Genomic DNA, 22,079 nt, shown 5'->3' on the forward strand with positions numbered 1-22,079 from the left:
TGGTATGCCCCCCCTCCCCCCAACTTCTAATATCCCTAGAGCACATAGCCAACTTATACTCTCAAAAATAGTCTTTAGCAGCTCCCGCCAGACCACCCCCGAGATCAATTCTTAAGCCCACGATGCCATTGCTACCGGAAATCCCTTCTTTCAAATCTAAAAAATCTGCTCGGAATTCGCCTGCTTCGTCCACCATCCAAGGAGCAGACAAGTTACCTAACCCATTTCAGAACGACGACTCTGGGTCATTAGGAACAAAGATCGCCGTACGCACTGAAGAGGAACAGCAGGCCGCTGCACGTGAAAGGGAAGAACGAGAAAGAGCCGAGATGGAAAAGGAGATTAATGATCGTCGAGAGGCCAGAAGAAAGTCTCTTGCTAATCGAAGAGTCTCGTTTGCAGCTGAAGCTACCCTTCATACTTTTCATGAAGTCGAGTATATGCAAGATTCTACAACCTCGACTGACTCCACAAGACGAGCATCGTCCCTCGCCGCTCAAGGACAAGCATCTGCTTCACGATCTGGTCATGCGGGTCAACCTGAAGATTTAGTTCCCAATTCCCCAGAGCAACAAGATACGCATGAACAGAGAAGACGCAGGAGCTCAGGCGTTAGCAACCTAGGTTTCAACCAGAACGATGACACGATGGCCTCAAGTATCTATAGTTCAGACTCCGAGGGAACGGACGATGTGATAGAAACACATGAAGAAATTGGTTCAGATTCCGGTAGCGACTCCGATGCCGACGGTGTATCAATGGACCTGGACGTCGATGAAGTTACCGGCACCTCCGTCGCATCTGCTATGTCGGCTCGGTCGGCTATTACCAATGACTCTAATGACACATTGGACACAGCTCTCCGACTCGCATCTCGCCGCGCCGAAACCCAGAGCCTCGACGATGAGGAAGAGATTATTCCATCGTTTGGGTGGGCTAAAAAGCCAGCCCCGAAACAAGCGAGCCCTACCCAAAATCAAGAGAATGTTGGGCAAGAAAATACCGGTGGTGTGGACATGGACATGGACATGGATATGGATATGACAAAGGCTGTTGGTGGTATCATTAAAGCCGACGATGATTCCCTAGAAGATGCCCAAGAGGAAGAGATGTCAATGGATGTCACTCGAGCGCTTGGTGGTATTCTCCCTTCGCTCAACAACGCGCGAAATACACAGCCAACTAGTCCGGACAAAACTGAAGAGGAATCCTTGATCGAGGATGCCCCTATGGATTTTACTGTCGCGGTTGGTGGTATTCGAAAAGACCAGCAACCTGACAACAACCTCTTTGACCCCGATGATGATTATGAAGACGAGGACATGTCAATGGAGTTCACTTCTGTCGTAGGTGGTGTTCTCTCCGGGAAAAGACTCGATGCATCCACAAAGAAAGCGTCGCAAGGCCGACGTCGTACCATTGCAGCGGCCGATGACGAAGCAACGATGGACATGACAGCAATGGACATGACAGTCGGTATGGGCCGTATTCTTCCCTCTAATGAGGACGGCGAGAATGATGAAGATGCTACAATGGGCATGGACATGACCATGGCGATGGGCGGAATCATCAAGGGCCCACCTTCAGCAAAGGACCGGGTTGAAGCTAGACGCCAAATGGAACGGGAGGTTGATGAAGATGACAATGTACCAGCATTAAATTCGTCTGCAAAGCGACGCTTATCTGCAGTTATTTCTGGTACGAAAGTATCAGAGTCAGGAAGCCCTGCATTGTCCGCGTTTAAAAGCAATGGACTTCGTCGCACAGGTGAATGGCGGAGGTCTGTCACGCCGGGCAGTTCGCCCGTTCGAGACGTAACGACTCCTAAATCTACAAATCCGACCAACGTGGGCACTCCCAACAGCCAGGGACCCAGAACCCCATCAAGAAAGTCCCCCTTGAGGATGCCGAAATCGCCAGCTACGGCCAGCAAAATTGGTTCTGGCGTATCCTCTACCCCTAAATCCGCTTCTAAAAAGAGCCAGTTGTCTGTTTTCCAACAAGATCCTACAACTGGGGTCTCGACACCGCGGGTTATCCTGACCCCTCAGAAGAGGCGACTATCAGGTGTAGGTGCTGATAGGCCTGGTCTCGGATCACCTAAGGTGGCCGCTATTTTTGACCGGCGTGAATCCATTGGCGATGCAGCAGACAGCTTTGTTCCCCGTGAACCCTCAAGATCTGTTGCCTTCGCGGACCCCCGTGTTATGGAATATGAAGTAGACCGTGATCGTCAACTGGAAGCAGACAAAGAAAATGGCCGCAAAGTACTTGAGAAGGAAGTCGACGGGGACGAAGAGAATACGGCAAGTCTAAAAGATATGATCTCTAGTATGACTCCTAAGAAAAATCTTATGAAAGGACGGAAAAGTCTGCATGTGGGCAGTGCTAAAGGTCTTCTCGGCAAACGTCCTGCCGAGCTTGACGATGAAGAGGAAGCTGAGGAAAGGGATGGAATCAAGCGACTCAAGAACCATCAGAGCAGCCCCGTCAAGAACGTACGCCTACATGCGCCTCCTTCGAAAGCCGAAACGACAGGACGAGTGACTCGTTCTTCTAGTAAAGGGCTAGAGGACATCAGCAACAATAAGGCTACTTCAACACCGACATTTTCGCCTAAGAAAACACCTACAGGTGTTCCATCTCCTCATGCCAAAGGGCGCTTCAAAGAAGTCGACTCCAATCATCCTACCAGTACTCTCAACTTTGACGAGTCTCATGTTATGACTGATGCTGAAGCTCAGGTAGATGATGACGGAGAACAAATGCATCTACAAGACTTTTTGAATATGACAAATATTCGCTTCATGGAATTGACGACAACAAAACGGCGACACACTCAAGCACCCGCCAACGTAACAGATAACGCCGCGTCTGAAGAAGAGGATATGTCCCTAGAGCGATGCGTCGTAGCAGGTGCTTGTACGGTTCCTATGCTAGAATTGTACCAACATGTAAGGATGCCTTCAACTTTGAGAACCGCAAGATACTAATTATTAATAGTCCTGCCGAGAATTAAAAAAATATATTTCAGAAGGCAGGAGAATAGTTCGTGAGATCGAAACAGAGACTCTGGAAGAGAACCCGCCACTCTTCAAGGAATACATCACTGCAACGCCCGAGTACAAGCTTTTCCTAGACAATCAGTTCAAGAATGTCAAGTCGCATGCACGACTACTAAGTAAAGCCATGTGGTATGAATGGCGCATGAAACTTCAAGATGGGCTCAAGGAGGGCCTACTGAAGATTGAAGAAGGTATGGCAGCCGACGAGCAGCTATTGCACCAGGAGCAGGAATTACTCGATTCGATTTTGCCCAAGCTAGTGGAGCGGCTCGCATCATTAGAGCTAGAACATGATAATTTGCAATCTGCCGCACAGGAGCTAGCAGATTGCGACCCTGAAGATTTGCAAGCTGCTCGATCCGAGCTGACAGACCTTGACTCGGATATCGAAGCGAAATTGAAGAAAATCGAGCAACTAAGGCAGCAACTGAACGAGACTGAATCTGGAATCGGCGAGCTATCACAAAAGAAGAAGGAATGCGTTGCTGATATAGAAGAAGCTGAAAAAGTTCGCGAGCAATGTAGGGGTTGGACCTCTAATGAAGTCAGCGCCCTCAAAGGTTAGTATTTCTTTGAGTCTATAATCTACTACGATGGAGAGCTAACATAACATAGCCCGCGTCGAAGCAATTGAGAAGCAGCATGGCTGGGCCATTACAGGCGTAGTTGGGACCTCGCTGTCGATGACATACCGAAGAGAGATCGAACTCGTCTTTGACGTCCGCGCTTTCAAAGGTCTAAAGCCCGATAACTCTAGGATTGATTTGTGGTATATCGCAGCCAATCGGGAGCAGAATCCACAGCCAAGCACGCCGGAAAAGGAATTTTTTGTCCAGTGCACGCGGGATCACATCCGAGGGTTGGCCCAAGCGCAGACCAAGATCAAGAATCTCCTAGATATGGTTAGTACGGCCTGGAAGAAGGCCAATCACGTTGCGAGAAACGTTCATCTCCTCAACACTACCTACCGAACCAAGGTCACCAAAACTTCAGATTCGTCTATCTCGATCCGCTCATGGGTACTGCTTGTCCCGTTGGAGACGAAAGTGGAGGTTGTACTCAGCTTACATGGCCAGAGTACACCAGATGGCGTAGAGGTTACCATTACACCCCAAGCGCGAGTGGTCTACGGAGAGCAATTTAAGGAAGATAAGATTGTCGAGTTCCTCACAACGAAGATAGGCACACGCGTGGTTACGAAGGAAGAGAGCGGAACCTTTGAGCCTTGGGTCGAGGTCCTTGTTGAGCTCCAGGAAAGACTGCTTGCGAGAGGACGAAAATAAAGGTGAATGGATAGCATGTTTCCTGTCTTTCTAGCTTCTGCCTTGTCTTGATATAATGACTTATGACTACAATTGGCGCGTATTGGGGATGGTTTTGATGAGGATACGACGAGTAGAGGGCGTTTGTTGGTGTATTGTTACCTAGGTTATATACCATTGTCGGGTTTATTTATGTCTTATTCTAGCCCAAGATCTTATCCTTGGGGTACCAATATAATAGTTTTGACTAAATCTGGCATGCTCATTAACATCATTACAAAGATGGCGACATGGCTAGATATGGTCTTTAAGTTTGTGTTTTTGATTTAGGAACATGGCTTTGATGCAAAAGTGCTTCGCGATATATGTAATTGTCTTAATTGCTTGATGGAAATTTTACTATGAAGATCCAGTGTAAAAACTATGCTTCTCTTCAGGTTTATAATACATACCTACTTACCTAAGATAGTCCCTAGTGGAGAGCACATCTTTGATATGCTATACCAGGTAAATACTATTATAAGCATATAGTTACATGAAGATTACCTAATACTTTCCCCCCTACTTTTAGAAGGCATAGGTTAATACAATCACTAATACATCACTATACTAGTAGATAGGCTTCTATTTCCTACTCTGCTCCCGGAAAACTATAATTAAGGTTAAAGAATGGCCAGTTCACCAGAAGTAAATAACAGGAATACAGCTACTGTTTACAGCCGGTCAGACCAACGAAGCATTAGATGATATCGCGTAACCATTTTTTTAGGTTATTTTTGTTTACGTGTAGGTTTATCAAGGGTTAGATACAAAAGCCTTCCTGTCTAGATCTTCGTAGTAGGTAGGTAGGTACCTAGGTACATACTTGCATAGATGGCCAGCCCTTGAAAGCAACAACATAATACGTGTCAACTTTTGCCAGGCGTAACTCCATGATGTAAGATCATATACAGAGTGATAAATAGCGTTCCTGAGATGGGCTAGTAAACAGAGAATTTTTAAAGCTACCGACAATTTTTTTCAGCCTTAGAGGACAAAAGTCTCCTAAAGACTTACCAACTGGTTACCAGGTAACTACCTAGTTAATTGTGTTGTGTATGCGCGACCTTGGTCCAGATCTACCATCTTACTGTAGATAGTCTTAGTCATTTCCCCTGACTCATCTAACAACAGTTCAAGATCAAAACTTCCCTAGCAGAATGGCGTCAAAAAAGATACCCCATACTAGTCACCATAGTATGGGTCATGTTTTTGACGGCATTCTACCTAGCAACCAGGCATAGCAGGATTTGATATACCAGAACTGGAAATATGTACATTAATGGTGGATAATTGAAAAAATAATGTATTCTCTAAACAAAAGCGTAGTTGAAGAAGCCGAGACAACTTCTACTGGAGAAAAAAGACGACCGGATACCTCATATCGTAACAGAATACCTATCGGTATGAGAATTAGAAATCATAGATAATCCGCATAGTTAGACACCTAATAATCCAACCTTGAGAGGCTTATGACAGCATATCAAATATTACCGAGCTCTAAAGATGTCATTGCTAGCCTTAGAGAGTATTGTAACGTTACCCCTATTCTAAACTATGAATAATACATAGGTAGACATCTTTACTAATTATTCCTACTATTTTTATGCTATATGATGACTCTAGGCTAGGTTAATGGCTCATATCGTCGCAGATAGGAGAAATACCCCCAGCCACGTTATTTACCCCTTTTTGAGATCACTAAGTAGAGTCATTGTTGTTGCAATGAAAATAATAATATTCTATTCTATTACTGTATGTTGGATGTCTAAGTAATTATTCATGTTCTACAAGTACGCACAGCTGAGCAAGCAAGTCTGAAGTTCCGTGTGTATTCACATGTTTTCCTACTGTATTCCAGCAAACCATGAGATGTAATGACTTAGGTAGGTTGTTACATTAGTAAGATAGTTACGAGAGTAGACATATATATATAAGGGTGTGCATCATAGCACGTACCTGGTTGTATTTACTTACAGAATCACTTCCTTACTCCTATATACGTACCTATCTAATACACTTGCGTACCTAAGGTGTACGTACCTATTGGTACATACGTGTTGAGGTGTTGAGGTGTTGTAAAGTATATATGTATCATGAATTACTACAAATGTGTCTGTGCATCACTGACTTAAGTCGGTTGCAACTGGCAACTTCCTTAAAACTATAGAGTTGCATAGCAACTACAGTCGTACCTTCCTTCCGTATGTCAAGTTGGTTGCTAGGTACCAAGGTACGAACAGTAGTTGTGTTGGCACTTGCGTAGGTTAGCAGTGGTTAGCAGCTGCTACTGTGTCTGTCACTCCGTCTCCTAGGACATCCGTTGCCTAGCATCGCCAACCTTCCTGCCGCTTGCTTCGCAGCACACCGCCCAAAAAATAATTATAAAAGCAGGGCCTCCCTCCCACTATCTTAGAATTTCTTCTTTTTCCTTTCTTCACAAAACATTTTGTTTACGCACGCATAACATACTGCCTACTGCTCTCTGCCTTCGCACTCTGCAATACGCATTATTCACGCTCAACGTTTACGAAATGTTTTCTAACGCTCTGATCATCTTGGTCACCCTCGCGATTACCTTTACCTCTATCCTGACATACATCATCTCTTCTATCCGCGCCATCACTATCTCTACTATCCGCCCTATTACGATGCCTTCCCTATCTACCCTAGTTACCCCCTTCTTCTCTTCTTCCGCCGTCATCATCACCCCTCTTCTTACCGGCTCTGTCATCGCTCTCGGACGCGTCCAAGGATGGCCTACCTTTTCTACCTTCTCCGACTTATCTGATTTCATTCCCTTTGTACTGGGACTTGCCACGTACCTTTTCAAGGTTCACCCAGTACTCGGGTTTGTTTTCATTACCCTCCTATTTATCTCCGCGGTCACTGTTCTGGGTCTATCTGAAGAGGCCGACGTCTCTACGTGGTTGGTGATCCCCTGGCTCATCGCGCAGGCCTGCCTCTGGGTGTATACATCCTACGGTTGGTATGCTTGGTGGGCTGCGTCAATCGCTATCATCATCAAGAACTACGGCATGTCGCCTTCTCTCTGGTGCATCCCACAGATCCTCGCCTGTCTGTTTCTCAAGGAGTAAGTAAATTTTGTTTTGTTTTGTTTTTATCTTTCCCTGTTGCTATGGTTTCATATTGTGTTGTTACTGTTGTCATGCTGTTATACTATTCAGCATTCACCGTTCTCTTCTATCATATTGGTTCTTGTATCCTTTATAGTCTTGTATTTCTGTTGTCCTTATACTCATTTGACTTATACTCTCTTACTACCCCTATACCCCTATACTTCTATACCCCTATTCTCCTATACGCTTCTTACCTTGCCAACCTTGTTACCTCTATTATTTGCGACGCGTCTTATTTGAATAACACTTACTAATTTGTTTCTAGACTGTTCTCTTATCATATCGAGGAGCACATTCGTCAATTTGGCTATGTCCAATTTCCCGATTATGTGACATACCTCTTCCATGAGCTTCAGAATCTTGAGTGGAGTCTTGACACCCGCGAACTTTTCCGATGGGGAGACTGGTCTATGACTCTTGTTCGTCGAGTCGCAGGACAGTTCACTTCTCGCCCTCTCCCTCCTGCTGGCCCTGTCACTCCTACTCTCCCTGTTCCTCTTGCCTCCCCTGCTCCTATTGCTCTCCCTGCTCCTCTTGCTCTCCCTGCCCCTCCCGCTCGTTCTCCCTCTCCCGTTCTCCCTCAGCCAGCTCCGTTGTTGGATACCGATTATACCTCATTGCTTTATGAGCCGGTTGACCCCGACATGCTGAGAGGGCGCCGTTCCCACTACCGCGGGATTGTCCGCAACGAGTCCTCCGCCAACGAATGGTTGAAACAGAGGCTGAGTCAGCCACCTTGCAAAGAGAAATGGTGGGAAGCAACAGATCCTGTTCCCCCGGCTCCTCTTTTCCCCAGGTATATCGAGAATCCAGCGCCTGTAAAGAGATTTAGCCTAGCCGACTGGTCGGGTCATAATGCTTTCATGGCCGGTATACAGAATTCTGCGTCCGGGTTCATCAACGGTGCCCCTGTCTTCGGTGTGCTGACCGCACCTGCTCCTGTGCCGGCTCCTGAGCCTCAGCTACTCTCCCAGCCAATCTACCAGCAGGTGTTACACCAGCCGGAATGGGTGCCCGAGCCTCAGCTCCCCTCCCAGCCAATCTACCAGCAGGTGTTCCACCAGCCGGAATGGGTACCCGAGTCTCAGCCGCCTGAGCTTGCGTCAGTGGTTGTGTATCCAGCCAACAATGTCAACTTCAACACCCCTTGTGAACCAGCCGTCCCCGCGTTGGGCCAAGCCATTGACATATACAACCACAACGCTACGCCTCTCTACGTCACGCCCCAAGAGCCAGCGCCGATTGTACCAACACCCATGGAGGTTGACATCCCGGAGCAGGTGGAGACCCTCCCCGAAGCTATGGAGGACGTTCAGGTGGATGTTCAGAACACCACCGGCTTCATGTCCGTGGAGCAAATGGAAGACGATCTCGTCGACCATTTCGAAGCTCTAGCCAACGCCCAGGCCAGCGTCAGCGACAACACCAACGCTGGTCAGGCAGACAACGCACAGGACGACCAGCCGGGCTATGAGAGCTTGGACGATCGCATGGGTGCCTCGCCATTCAACGACTGCAAGATCAGGGAGAAACAAACCCCTACTAAGTCTCAGTCGCAGCCCATGCACAAGCCCAAGTCGGACAAGCCTCATGCCTTGAGCTCCTCTGTACAGTCTTCTTCGACGACGCCAAGCAAAAGCCTTGGTGGTGGGCTGCAAGCAAGCATGTACAATGCCAACAACCTTGCTTCTGCGGCACAGACGCCATCGTCCCAGGCTCTGTCATCAACACTGCAGTCGAAGCCGCCAGTCAAGCAGTCACCATTGACTAAGGCGCTCGCTCAGTTGTCAAACCCACAGATGCCACTACCTCAGGCTCAGCAGACAATCGCTCAGTCGTCTCCCGCCCCGCCAATGTCTCAATTCTCGGTCCCGCAGGTACAACTGCCCCAGGTCCCCGCCACTACGCCGAAGCCGAAGCAGACAGTCCAGCAGATGCCGCTGCCCCAGGCTCTGCCCCAGACGCTTCAGCCTCAGCCGACAACCTCTCAGATGGCCTGGCCCCAACCTGCGCCCCCGGTATCAGAACCTCAGCAGACAATGGTCCTGCCCCCCCTGAAGCCTCAGCAGACAACTCAGCAGAAGCCATCGACCCAGGCTCTGCCCCAGAAGCCCAAGCCTCAGCCGACAACATCGCAACTGACCGGGTCCGAGACTACGTCATCCACGCCTAAGCCTAAGCAGACAACCTCGCAGGAGCCATCGTCACAGGCACTGCCCCAGATGCCACAGGTACAGAAGGCAATGGCGTCGACAAGGCGGATTGCCACGCCAAAATCGCGAAAGGCAATGATCAACCAGGCTGAAAAGCCATCTTCGACGACGGCGGCCCAAGCGCCTGCTCCGAAGCCTAAGGCTGCCGCTCGTCTGCCGGGAAAATCCAAGCCGGCGAATGCTACGTCGGTTCTTTACACCGAGCCCGGTCCCTCTGTGCCCAAGAAGGATAAGGGCAAAGGTCGTGCAACTCAGCCCCCGGTACTCGTCGATGAGGAAGATGACTTTGAAGACAAGGTCTGTGAGTTTATGGATGGTGGCTTGAGTAATGAACAAGCCTACATCATGGCAGAACACTACTTCAACCAGCGAAGAATAAGCCGTCGTTGAACGTGACTATTGTCCGGTCTCGACACTGATTTCCCTGGTGCTCATGCCACATTTATCCTCACTCAGATAAGATCCCTGGTCTGGTCGGCTCTTCAAGCATAGAGATCCTCCTCCCTCTCTCTTCTATTTGAACTAACTAGCAATTTCCTAGCGCTGGGCCGGTCAATGCTATATTGACAGCTTAAACCACTCCCAGGAACCCATTGGGCGACGGAGGGGGTTGGCCGGCCGCCATTCGTGATGATCTGGACCCTTGATACCCGCGCAAGCAGGAGATTGGTATAAAATGCACGTCTGGCCGCCCACCCTTGTCTAGAAGCATGTCTCTTCTTGCGCCTCTTGAACTTGAAGCAGAAGTATGCGAGACAGGAAGCTCGATGAACCTGAGGAACCTCGGAGAAGGGCGAGAGCTTTTGGTGTCAGGTCCGATCTCGTGGTAGTTGGTGAAGGTGCCATGGGATCGTGTCTTGTTTGGCGCATGGCGGGTTCTGAGTCTTCCAAGTGATCCTAGATCAGGAGGTTGCGAGGACTTCGCTACAGCTTACTTCGAGTTGTCTAGTTTTGTTCTACCTCTATTACCTAAATGTCACCTATCTGTCTGTCTCTCTCTCTCTCTCTCTCGGTTATCTATCGGTTCACTGTATTCGCCGACAACGTCTCGTACGGCCTTGTTCTCGCCGCCGTCCTTCGAGCATTTTACCCCTTTCGACAATGTCTCGTCGCGGTTCCCCTTTCTCGCCGCGCCATCGAGCAGACCCCCGACAGTTTAGGATGACAGACCCCGAGTATCGTCAACATACTGTCAGTAGAGCAAAAAGGTATGGTCTCCCAATGGATTCATAGTTGATTATGGTGATGCTAACTATTTACAGACCCCCCTAGCTCATTCGACTGCTGACATCTGCTCTAAGCAGCAAGATAAGGAATAAGACCGACACGAACACGAGTACCAGCACCGAGGAAGCTGATGAAGAAGACCAACGATTAAGATCGACACCGACACCAACACCGAGACGAGGACCAGCACCGAGGAAGCTGAAGAACACCAAGGACAAGAATACTAACAGTAACAGGACGACACTAATCAACACGAGGATACTAACCAGCAGCACCGGATTCCCAGGACCCCAACCTCCCTTCCCTTTTTTTCTTTCTTTTTTCCCTTCACGGCGAAGCTGTTATTGTTAATGCTCAAATGAAGGGGGGACTTGTTCTCCCGCACCACCATGCGAGCATAAACAACGACGCCCAGATCAATGCTTTTCAGCAGGCCCACTGCCAATTGTCGCGAGCGCGGAGGGAGCTTCGGCTTCTACTATTCCGTGTCTCGCACAGGCGGCTGGCTACATTTTAATACTCTAATGCCTTTTTTGGCTAAGTAGTCATAGGCTAGGTAGATTTATAGGGTTATAAGAGTGTGATCACGGATTTACTGTGGTTCTAAGCTAGATCGTGCGTGGGCTTTGATATTATTTGCTTGTGTTGATTACCTCTACTAACATTTAGATTTTGGGTGATGAGGGATGGAGTGATGAGGGTTCTCTACCTATGCATGATGGGCAGATGAGAGAAGATAAGTTTACCCCTGATATTCTTACTAACCACCCTCTACTTACATCCTTGTTTGACTAATCATTTCTACCTAGGACTAGGAGGACTTTGTGGTTTGCTTCACGCGTTTTCATACAGCATGCCGATGTTCTTGGTCAATCTCGAGGGTGGTTTGGGATAAGGATATATATTTGTACTTTTTACATGTATCTAGAACGCGGGCATGGGCCCGAGCCTGGTAACACAGGGTTTAATGGAGAACTTATATTCCACTCTACACGTCTCGTAATCTATTCTACTACAATCATTTCTATCTTCACGTAAGGCAATGTCCACAATAGTCTAAAAGACACAGGAACAGTGTACTACTTGTAGATAGGTACGTTCTATTCAAGACACTTACTCTATCTAGACTCTACTCTGGTTTGGGGCTCAGCGATCTATCGAGGCTTTATCTTAGTCCAACCGCTGGTACCCTTTTCCCTCTCGCGTTCTCTTCCTGCAACGGCCCCATTAGGCACTCTCGAATTATTATGATCACCACTACTACCACTCTTAACGGTGTTGACGCTCATATAACTCTCGATGCCGAAGCGGTGGCCTGGGATGCCGGGCTGTCCTTTGTTTGGAGTCCCACCAACTAGCACGCCGTCATCAAGCGCGTCGTCTGGTGTCCATGCATCGTCTTCCAGCAACTCCCACTCTGGAACCGGGTTCTCGCGCAATAACTTGGCTTTCAGCTTGTCGACCATCTTAATCACGGTAGGCATCTTAAAGCTACGCGTAAGATCATTTCCCGCCGCGCTGCCGAGAAAAGTGTGGGCCGTGCCGTGCGAGTACAGCCCCATGCGAGGCGCTGTTCTACCCAGTTCCGCCGGGTTGTTGCCATTGGTTTGGGCAGGTGCTTCTGCTATCTGCTGGGGGTTGCGTTGCAAGGAGGAGTTGATTAGGAGATTATATAAGTTGCGTCCTAGGCAGGAGAAGTCTTCAAGACTATTGCTGTTATCGCTCATGGGCACGCCTTGTGTTCGGCAGAGCCAGACGATGTCGTAGGCCAGCAGACAAACTGCTTCGAGGAAGGAATTGTACGCTGACGGATCTTCCTTGCTGAGGACCGACAGGGGCTTCTCAAGAAAAAGGGGTCGAGGGTGTGGGACATGGGCAAATTGACGGTCACGTGGATCAGGGGGTAGGAGAGAGGTACCGGGAAATGCAACATCGCCGTGGTGGTAGGAAGACGCCAAGGAAAATATGGTAGGTTTGGGATAGTCATTGTGCGGTAGTGTAAATTCTGCCGGGAGGCGAATAGATAGGTAGTGAGAGGTAAGCCATAATAGGTGGGTGATATGCGCGAGTGAAGCGGAGATAAGTTCAGGTTGCGCGCCTATGTTAATATTAGACTAGGTTGAAGGACTACGAGTTTACGTATAGACAAGATACTTACTGTTCAAATTGTGTAGGTCGACGATATCGATGCCTCCAATCTTATACTCGAACCGGACGGGATTCCCGCGACGGACGCGCTGTAGTCTATATAATTTGGCTACTTCCATGCACAGAGCGGCGCGATACTGAGTCATGGCGTCGTACTCTCGGTCCCAAGTATACTTGGCCATTTTCGCGGCCTTCTTAGTCTCCTCAAGCTCCCGGTTTCGTCGCACTGGAACACCCTGGGCTGCGACGACAAGATCTGACTTCTTACGGGCGATGCTAGCCTTGCGCTCCTGTATCTCTTTCTTTGCAGCGTCAACCTCTTCGCGGAGCTTATCTGCCGTCGCTATGATCTGCGCTGTTCTCTCTTTGGCCTTACGTTCCTCCGAGATGCAGTTCTCTACGTAGGCTCGAGTAGAGCGATCGTTTACGAGGTTTCCGGCACTCGCATCGTTATCTGACAATTGCTTGGTGACTCGAGACTCGAGCTCCTCGGCTTCCATAAGAATACGAGCATTAGCTATTCGTCTCTCGTATAGTTCGTTCCTTGCATCCACCGCGCAGAAGAAGGGTAACCTCGACGGGTGGTGCATCCGCTGACAAATATCGCAATTCATGGTGGTGGCGGGACTTAAGGGTGGAACTGACGAAGATTCGATGGTGCGGGATGGATGTCTGGGGGGGGAGGGGGATAATTAAAGAGACGCGCTTCTACGGATAGCAAGCGGTCGATCGAGAAACTACTATTACATTTGCGAGGTAAGCAATCTGCATATCGACTTGCCAGAAGGCTATATAAATATCAACTGAAAAGAAGCGATATGGAATAAACATTGATGAGAAGACGTGAATGTGAATGGTAAAATGGAAGATGATGAGACGGAATGGTTCAATGCTCCTTGTGACGTTGAGAGGTGCAGGGGTATGAATTAGGTATGCATATAGAAGGTATTAGTTATATGCAGGGGCAGTTGTACTTACATTAGATACCTTATCGGATTCTTATCAGTAGCCTATCAATCTTATTGCGCTTTGCCTGCCAAGTCTTTCGAGTCTTGTTCCATTAACTTGATTTTTGGGCAGCGACGCGTCTCCCTCGTAGTTTTTTTTTTAAGGTATGCAACATGTAAGAAGTTGTTCCTTAATTTATAACTATTGTTTTGTGCCTTGATCTGTTTATATATGAGAATAAAGTGGAAGTTAGAAAAAACAATCAGGTGATCAATTTATTCAGCCTCAGCTGCTCTTCCATTCATTCTAATTCTACTCGTGTCACGCGTCGTCTATTCTCTACAGTCACAGATTATTCTGGACACTGAACACTGGACACTGGACACTGGACACTGGACCATTGCTGCTTAGGTAATTTGTTTGCGGGAAGTCGACATAAATACCTCCCACAGTCATTGAAGTTACGGCTGGCAATCATGTCTACTACACCTAGATCATCATCACCAGTGAAACAATCACTTACTCAGGATGAAATGGCAGGTGATCAATCAATGATGGTAGAGTTACCAACTCAGTTGGGTGATCAAACTGAGTTCGTTGATCCTGAGGAAGATGTGACGGTAAAGCTACATTCACAAACGCAGCCGCGATCGCCTCCACGGACTCAGGGTCCCAAGGTCGATCAGGGCCAAGACATGTCGCTTATGGCTAGACAGTTGGACCGTCAACGTCAGACACGAACCCCCGAGCCACAGAAGCGACGGAGTAATAGGTCTGAAATGCAGAGCCCCGGCCATCTTGTTGCATTTGATTGGGAAGACTTCGAGGATCGCTACGAGAAAGCTCTACAAGAGGCTGATGAGCAAGAGAAGCAGCTCTTGGAAGAGTTTGATACTCTTGTCAAGGTAGGCTAAGTTATCTTATAGTTATTAGTGACTAACTGAATTATGGCTAATATTAAAATCAGTACTTCAACGTCTGGGCGTCAGCTTCGTCTGCCCATGATAATGAGAGGGCGGTTAAGAGGTTTGTCATCTCCTATCGTGTACTTCTTATACAAGAACAGTATTAAAAGCTAGTAGATTGCAAACTCGCGAAAGACATGTGCGCCTTTCTGAGCAAGCACTCTTACAAAAGAAGCAACATCGTGAGTATTCATGTCTCTGATTCTTAAATCTAAGACTGACTTAAAGTAGTATCCGAAGTGGTGAAGGCCTTCCAGAGTGCTCTGGCACTTCTGAGATCATCTTGAGCCCACGTATTAGCTGCTTATATGTTTATATGGCGGTGCATGATATCAGTGTGCATTCAATGAATATAGGTGAGGTTTATGACTTGACGACTTTTATGATGCTTATGAATTACGATATGAACTTGTACTTAGCTGCGTACATACAATTTGCTACCGTATCTACCTAGTAGTCTCATAATCCACATTTTATGTTGATATCTTCTCGACACTTGGTGTTTCTCATTCTCAGTGAATGAATACCTAGGTACGGATGTCCCTTTCAAAAGTTTTTACCATAGGAAGACCCTTGTCACCCCCGGCAAGCTTTGACCAAGCTTGGCAACAGCTGCTTATCTTTTTAACATATGTATCTTACTTTTCTTTACTATTTCAATAAGATATAACTTTCTTAAACTGGATTCTAAAATTTCCCAAAAACTTAAATTATAAATATAAAAGACTTCTTTTTTATATAATACTTTTTTTCTATTTTAAAATTATATTTGGCTGTAAAATCTAGTAGTAAACCTTAGGAATAATAATGTATACATCCTTAAATCACCCGACAGTTGCTGGCCAAGTATCAGACAGCTGGTGACGATCTTGACAGGGGTTCCCTATGGTAAAAACTTTTGAAAGGGACATCCGTACCTAAGTACATAGATACATACACGTAGGTGGGTCGGACGCGACGCGGTTCGGCCGTAACCAAGCCGGTTATCGATAATGTTCAAGCTGTTACCAAAGCTCAATTAATACATCTTTGCCCTTGAAATTCAAAGCTACACCTTTTCAATCTCTTTCAACAACCTACATCACCTATCTAGCCGCTAGTAGCGGTTAGTTTATATGGCAATGTCTACTTCTCTACAAGACACAGGCAACTTGTTCCAAGTGCCAGAAATTTCACAGGTACGCTTTTCCGTTGATGATTCTTTTCTTCAGTTGGCTAATGCTGACTTCCTAGGCAGGAAGAGATAAGCTCATTTCACGACGCGCACTTCTCCTTCGCAGCTACCAACCTCTTCAATTCCCAGTTCTTCCGACCGGAAAATGCGCAGGATGAACAAGATGAGCAAGATGAAAATCAGTACTATGAGGAATATGAAGGATATTACGAAGAAGAGGATGACGGCTTAGGCTATTATCCAGATGGTGTCAAACGCACGCTTACGGATGAGCAAATCGCTATATTTCGACATTCTGAAATCGAAGCCCTTCGCCGTGCTAAGACTAGAGTCGCTAAGGTTGAGGAAGCGCCAAACACACCGTTGCAAGCAGCCGAAGAAGATGATTCCACATCTACCAACGAACGTAATCCCGGTTCGATAGTAATGCCGTTGCCTACAATGCCGGATGAGAGTCATGAGAAACGCAAAGTGAAGGAAGAAGAGGCGCAAGATGGTAGCGAGGATGGAGAAATTGAAGAAGAAATGCCTAAACCTACCGAAGCTGAAGTCAAGCGGGAAAAAAAGCAACGCGCGAGACGAAAGAAGCATGAACAACGCAAGTTCCACCCCGAGAAGAAGCCCGACCTACGAAAGAGGACATGGGATGTAGTCGAGACTGGTATGGACAGCCTATACTACGATGATGAAACAGCCCAAGACACGGCTGCCACTCCTGCGGCACAGAGGCGAAGGATCTCATACGACGATTGAAGACTGGCGAAAGGAAATCAAATTCCTATGTTTCTCCATGGCATTATAATACCAAAATAACTACTTACTACGTGATCGATACGTGGTTGAGTGATGTCTAGCCAGGTTAGTGTTGCATTCCTAATTCTTCTTTGTCTATTTTGTTTCCGTGATGAGAACCTTTGTATCGTCATCCTTAGTCTGAAGTCCGGGACCACCTGAAGTTGGCTTCTGGCTGACGGATGGTTGGATTACCTAAACGGATGCATGTCGAATAATTAATCTTCTCTCTGAATGCGTTATACTATCCCTTCCATGTATTATCCCTTTTCTAGTACAGGGAGCATTGTTGCTGACTACTTGTACTGCAAGTTTTAGGTGAATAATACAAAGACTTTACAATTATAAGCAACGGGCTTGCATCAAAGATTTTGTCCGGAAAATTGTCTGCATTAGTAGCTTAAGGAGACATGTAGGTACTCAGAGTTTACCTGCTGTGTGTCGGATAGGATCTGGTTGTATTACTACTAGAATGTAATTTATCTAGGTAGTTTCAGAGATGGTCATTTGCTACATTAGTTACTCTAGAATCCCGTTGCACGACGGAATAAGAAAAGGTGCCGTTATTGATAATTAGGTATACAAGTACATACACAAAGTTTACCTTTACCAACACACAAAGACATATGTAGCTTCCATGTCCTTCATATTGTTGGCACGAGCTGTTTTAGGTGCTATATTGCAGACGTAATACATAATACATATGTACCTACCTTACCTTAGGTTAGGTTAGGTACCTGACAACGAGCTATAATAAAATCATACAAGCATCTATTGTTCGACCCTTCTGTTTGTAAAATGAGTAATAAAAATAATTAGGTTAGGGAAGTTGCGCCTATATAGCACCGTGTCGATTTAACTTTTATGGTACATAAATACTGTCCTAATCCAATCGGCCACCAATTCGGCCGGGGTTAAAGGTTAGAGACTCCACTCAGGCGCCTCCAGCCTTCCAGAACCTTGTTATCGACATCCCACTTTCAAATCTCCCATCCCACCACCCATCACCCAGCACCAAGACGAATTCGGGAACTTCCTCTATAACCGCGCCATCGCGTGCCACCTTCCGCTCCGGCCGGCATTTCGAGGTCAAGCGACGACCTCTCAATCCCGACTTTTTTCTACCCGCCGTTATTCTTCTCCTTGACGTTGTTCGTATCCCGAAAGGATATCTACGTTGCCTATCATGGCGCGGGTCTACGCCGACGTCAATCAGAATATGCCCAGAAGCTATTGGGACTATGATAGTGTTAACATCAGTAAGTTCATTTAAGCGTCAAAGAAATTCAAAGCCATGTTTGCATCATGTTTCTCATCTTATCCAATACAATATCCTCGTTGTCTCTATTTCGAATATACCCAAGGCTCGCGGTTTCGTATCAATATCTACTAGCAAACAGTGTAAAGACTAACGTTTTTGGTACTACTAGGCTGGGGAATCCTAGAAAACTACGAGGTCGTTCGCAAAATTGGTACGTCACGCCGTGTCGCGTACCCTTCTCAATACCGATAGTCGACTAATTTCTCACCGTGATCAGGCCGTGGAAAATATTCCGAGGTCTTTGAGGGTATCAACGTGATTAACTATCAGAAATGCGTCATCAAGGTCCTGAAGCCAGTTAAGAAGAAGAAGATCAAGAGAGAAATCAAAATCCTCCAGAACCTTTCGGGTGGTCCCAATATCGTTGCCCTCCTGGACGTTGTCAGAGACAATCAGGTAAGCAGCCACCTTTGTTCCCCATGCCACGGTTAGATCATATCAGGAATTAACCATATTTACCCCCCTACAGAGCAAGACTCCGTCTCTCATCTTCGAATATGTGAATAATACAGACTTTCGAAGCCTCTACCCGAAGTTCAACGATATCGATGTGCGTTACTACATCTACGAGCTACTCAAGGCTCTTGACTACTGCCACAGCAAGGGTATTATGCATCGAGATGTAAAGCCTCATAACGTTATGATCGATCATGAGAACAGAAAGGTATGTAACCTATGTCCTTGCCACGGCCGTTGTTACTCACGCATTTGCTAGTTACGTCTCATCGACTGGGGCCTAGCCGAGTTTTATCACCCAGGAACAGAATATAACGTGCGCGTAAGTTCATCGAATAGCTCCCGTATCCCTCTGCCCTTCGAGAAGTGATGGGTTGCCTACTCGTATGCCTGTGTGCTTATACTATCGATTTTTTTTAAAGTGGCGGCGTAGATATGAAATCCGTGGATGCTAACGTTATCCTTAGGTTGCATCTCGCTACTTTAAGGGGCCCGAACTGTTGGTTGACTTCCAGGAATACGACTACAGTCTGGACATGTGGAGTCTGGGTGCCATGTTTGCCTCTATGATCTTCAGAAAGGAGCCTTTTTTCCACGGAAACAGCAACTCAGACCAGCTTGTTAAGATTGCAAAGGTTCTCGGTACCGATGATCTTTTTGACTATTTGGACAAATACGAGATAGAGCTTGACCCCCAATATGATGATATCCTCGGTCATTTCACGAAGAAGCCTTGGCATAGTTTCGTCAATACTGAGAACCAACGATTCGTGAGCAACGAGGCCATCGATTTCCTAGACAAGCTTCTGAGATACGATCATCAGGTTTGTACCGTCACTCGGTCATTTTCTAATGCATTCTAATGGTTATTTAGGAGCGTCTTACCGCCAAGGAGGCTATGGCACATCCATACTTTGCTCCCATCCGGGACGAAGCCACTCTCAAGGAGTATCTTGGTGGCGCAACTGTTAGCTCAGAGTCTTAAGAATCCGGCCTACCCAACCGATCGCGTACTTCTTTTCAGCTCTTCCCCTACGAATTCTTAAGATACCCGGGCCTATCCCCGCTCGTCGTTCAATTAGTCTCCAGCCTCCGCTATGAGTATGTGCACTCGCATCTCGTGCTAATGGCATTTCATATTCTTGCATGCTAGGCTACACGCCGCTGAAACCGGATGGAAGTTTAGTTCTAGGTAGTTCTACTAATAGGCCCGTGAGATGCGGTGGACCGGGGGTCACTCTTCTCCGCGACGGCAAGACCACGACGTAGCAAACCGATAAGCAATGAATGCGAAGTTTTATTTTACTACGAATCCTTAAACCCCGTTCGTTCTTAGTACACTACGAGATTATTCCGATGTCTATGATTTTGGTACCAGGGGACATGGCGGATTAAACGTGAATTGAGTGACTTAACTAGCCGGACTTTTGGCGTTCCCGGGATTTTTTTGTTAGGGGGGGGTTTTGAGACAGGCTGTTTCTTTTTCTGACTTGGGATTCCTCGGCATAAGGGGTATTGAAATTTTGTTTCTTTCCATTTTTTTGGTGATGAGTATCGGGTATAGCAAAATTACTATTTCTGCTACTACTATAAGACTAGGCCAGTATAGTAAGCTAGTATAGGAAGATTAGCTAAGTAGCTTACACGGACAGAAAGACAGACGAGTTTGATGATGTATCTTGACTGGTTTTGTGGGGGATTTGTGATGTGGTTTTGTGAAGATGATTTCTTGGATTTACTTTCTAACAGGTAACAATATCTAGGTAGCTATGTTCCTAGTTGTGGAGGAGATTTATAAGGGACGAATTATATATACCATAAACCATATCACATTTAGTCCTTACAGGTTGTAGTTCGATGAAAAGCTAAGAGGTAGGCAAATGGGTATGTAGGTATGTATGTATGTACTCTGGACACAACAAATACCGCTTCATAGGTACCATAGCCAGCATAAGCCATGTCTAGGTAGGTACCTAAGGTACTAAATATATACCGTGGTATGTTATTACTATATACTCTAATTCCAATCGAGGCTGCCTTATATCAGCTAGCCATATGTATGCACTGCTTGCTCGTCTATAATCCACCTTTGGGCTCAAGCTACCTACCTATGTATATCCGCCTCAACTCGATTCAGCTCAACCAACCCCACCCCCAACCCATCCCTTAAACTAATAGATATACTAACTATACCTATCTGCCCATTCTACTTACAGCACGTAAAGCAGAAATCTCGATCACACACGAAACCCTCCTCACCACATCTGCGCGCTGAGCCGCCGGGCGTGCGCACGGGGCTGCTCTCCAGCATTACGCTCGGACTCATGACTCCTCCTACTGCTGCTGCTGCTGCTGCTGCTGTCTTTGCCCGCCGCGACGGCGTAGAGGTGAGATTGCTGACGCTGTCGACATTTACCATCGTGCGCGCTAGCGGCGAGCTCTGCGCTACAGGGCTGCTAGCCATGAACCGGCGCTTGGTGCCGCGGAATGCGCGGGAGTCGGTGGCGGGGGGGACGGCGGTGGCGGCGTGCTTGCTGATGCGGTGGGGTGTGTGATGTGTGCTGGAGCCTATGAGGAAGCCGTGTCGATGGTTGGATTTACGCGGTGTGGAGGAGTCGCGGGGGCGGTGGCGGTGAGGGGTCATGGTGATGATGTTGTGGTCGGGCTGGGTGATGAATGGGCTTGCTGTGACGCTTGATGAGAGGATGCTTAGTTCGTCGTCGTCTTGGTCTGGGTCATCGGGGATGAGGGATGTCAGGGCTCGGTTTCTCCGGGTGGAGGGGGTACGGTGGCTGCTGCTTGTCTTGTCGAGGACCGCTGATGTTTTGCTGCGTTTCTTTGGCGTGCTAGGGGCTATAATTTTGGAGGCGGGTTGTGTGGATGAAGAGGGTGGATTTATAGGTAAGTTCGGAATATCCGTTGGATCGGCTTCCTCGCTTTGGACCGGTAATGGCCGCAGAACTAGTTCAGACGTTTCGGCAGGTGGGCTGATTTGTCGTGGAGATAATATAGCTAGTTCTGGCGCGGGTAGAGATATGGCTTCTTCCTCTTCATGGGAACGCAACTGCTCTGAGTCTTGTTCTATGGAATCTAGCTGGATTATAGCATGATCGAGGGGTAACTCCAATTCCAGAATAGGAGAACTAAGAGGATGGATAACTTCTTGTGCTAGATCAGGTAATTGAGCTATAGTCTCCTCTGGCTCTATCGCTGCAGGTAGGCTCGGGGTTACTTCACGAGAATTATCTCGTGTAAGATTGACTTCCTGGGCTTCTATGGGTGTGTCTTGGTCCTCATTGCTCATCAAGTCATATGATGTAGTTTCTACT

At 47.1% G+C, this 22,079-nt stretch overlaps 7 protein-coding genes across 7 annotated transcripts; 6 read left to right on the forward strand and 1 right to left on the reverse strand.

Annotated features, from left to right (window-relative positions):
• Positions 1-122: 122 nt before the first annotated feature.
• On the forward strand, positions 123-4,348 carry GL218_06314 (Kinetochore protein spc7; the record flags this gene model as incomplete). Its single annotated transcript, XM_033583022.1, has 4 exons — positions 123-1,698; positions 1,768-2,954; positions 3,004-3,625; positions 3,681-4,348. The coding sequence occupies 4 exons, from the start codon at positions 123-125 to the stop codon at positions 4,346-4,348; spliced, it is 4,053 nt and encodes a 1,350-aa protein (XP_033433993.1).
• Positions 4,349-6,900: 2,552 nt separating this feature from the next.
• GL218_06315 (uncharacterized protein) lies at positions 6,901-7,464 on the forward strand (the record flags this gene model as incomplete). Its single annotated transcript, XM_033583023.1, has 1 exon — positions 6,901-7,464. The coding sequence occupies one exon, from the start codon at positions 6,901-6,903 to the stop codon at positions 7,462-7,464; it is 564 nt and encodes a 187-aa protein (XP_033433994.1).
• Positions 7,465-8,150: 686 nt separating this feature from the next.
• On the forward strand, positions 8,151-10,109 carry GL218_06316 (uncharacterized protein; the record flags this gene model as incomplete). Its single annotated transcript, XM_033583024.1, has 1 exon — positions 8,151-10,109. One exon carries the CDS (start codon positions 8,151-8,153, stop codon positions 10,107-10,109), a length of 1,959 nt encoding a protein of 652 aa, XP_033433991.1.
• Positions 10,110-12,100: 1,991 nt separating this feature from the next.
• On the reverse strand, positions 12,101-13,708 carry GL218_06317 (uncharacterized protein; the record flags this gene model as incomplete). The annotated part of the gene is made up of 2 exons (XM_033583025.1): positions 12,101-13,044; positions 13,105-13,708. 2 exons carry the CDS (start codon positions 13,706-13,708, stop codon positions 12,101-12,103), a joined length of 1,548 nt encoding a protein of 515 aa, XP_033433992.1.
• An 867-nt stretch (positions 13,709-14,575) lies between these two features.
• GL218_06318 (uncharacterized protein) lies at positions 14,576-15,294 on the forward strand (the record flags this gene model as incomplete). Its single annotated transcript, XM_033583026.1, has 4 exons — positions 14,576-14,947; positions 15,010-15,068; positions 15,125-15,189; positions 15,239-15,294. The coding sequence occupies 4 exons, from the start codon at positions 14,576-14,578 to the stop codon at positions 15,292-15,294; spliced, it is 552 nt and encodes a 183-aa protein (XP_033433985.1).
• Positions 15,295-16,122: 828 nt separating this feature from the next.
• On the forward strand, positions 16,123-16,934 carry GL218_06319 (uncharacterized protein; the record flags this gene model as incomplete). The annotated part of the gene is made up of 2 exons (XM_033583027.1): positions 16,123-16,185; positions 16,245-16,934. The coding sequence occupies 2 exons, from the start codon at positions 16,123-16,125 to the stop codon at positions 16,932-16,934; spliced, it is 753 nt and encodes a 250-aa protein (XP_033433986.1).
• Positions 16,935-18,159: 1,225 nt separating this feature from the next.
• On the forward strand, positions 18,160-19,735 carry GL218_06320 (Casein kinase II subunit alpha; the record flags this gene model as incomplete). The annotated part of the gene is made up of 7 exons (XM_033583028.1): positions 18,160-18,232; positions 18,404-18,445; positions 18,512-18,690; positions 18,764-18,958; positions 19,010-19,072; positions 19,218-19,574; positions 19,625-19,735. 7 exons carry the CDS (start codon positions 18,160-18,162, stop codon positions 19,733-19,735), a joined length of 1,020 nt encoding a protein of 339 aa, XP_033433777.1.
• Between the last annotated feature and the right edge of the window lie 2,344 nt (positions 19,736-22,079).

Source organism: Daldinia childiae (genome assembly GCF_008694065.1).
Source record: "Daldinia childiae strain JS-1345 chromosome Unknown Scaffold6, whole genome shotgun sequence".
NCBI lineage: Eukaryota > Fungi > Ascomycota > Sordariomycetes > Xylariales > Hypoxylaceae > Daldinia > Daldinia childiae.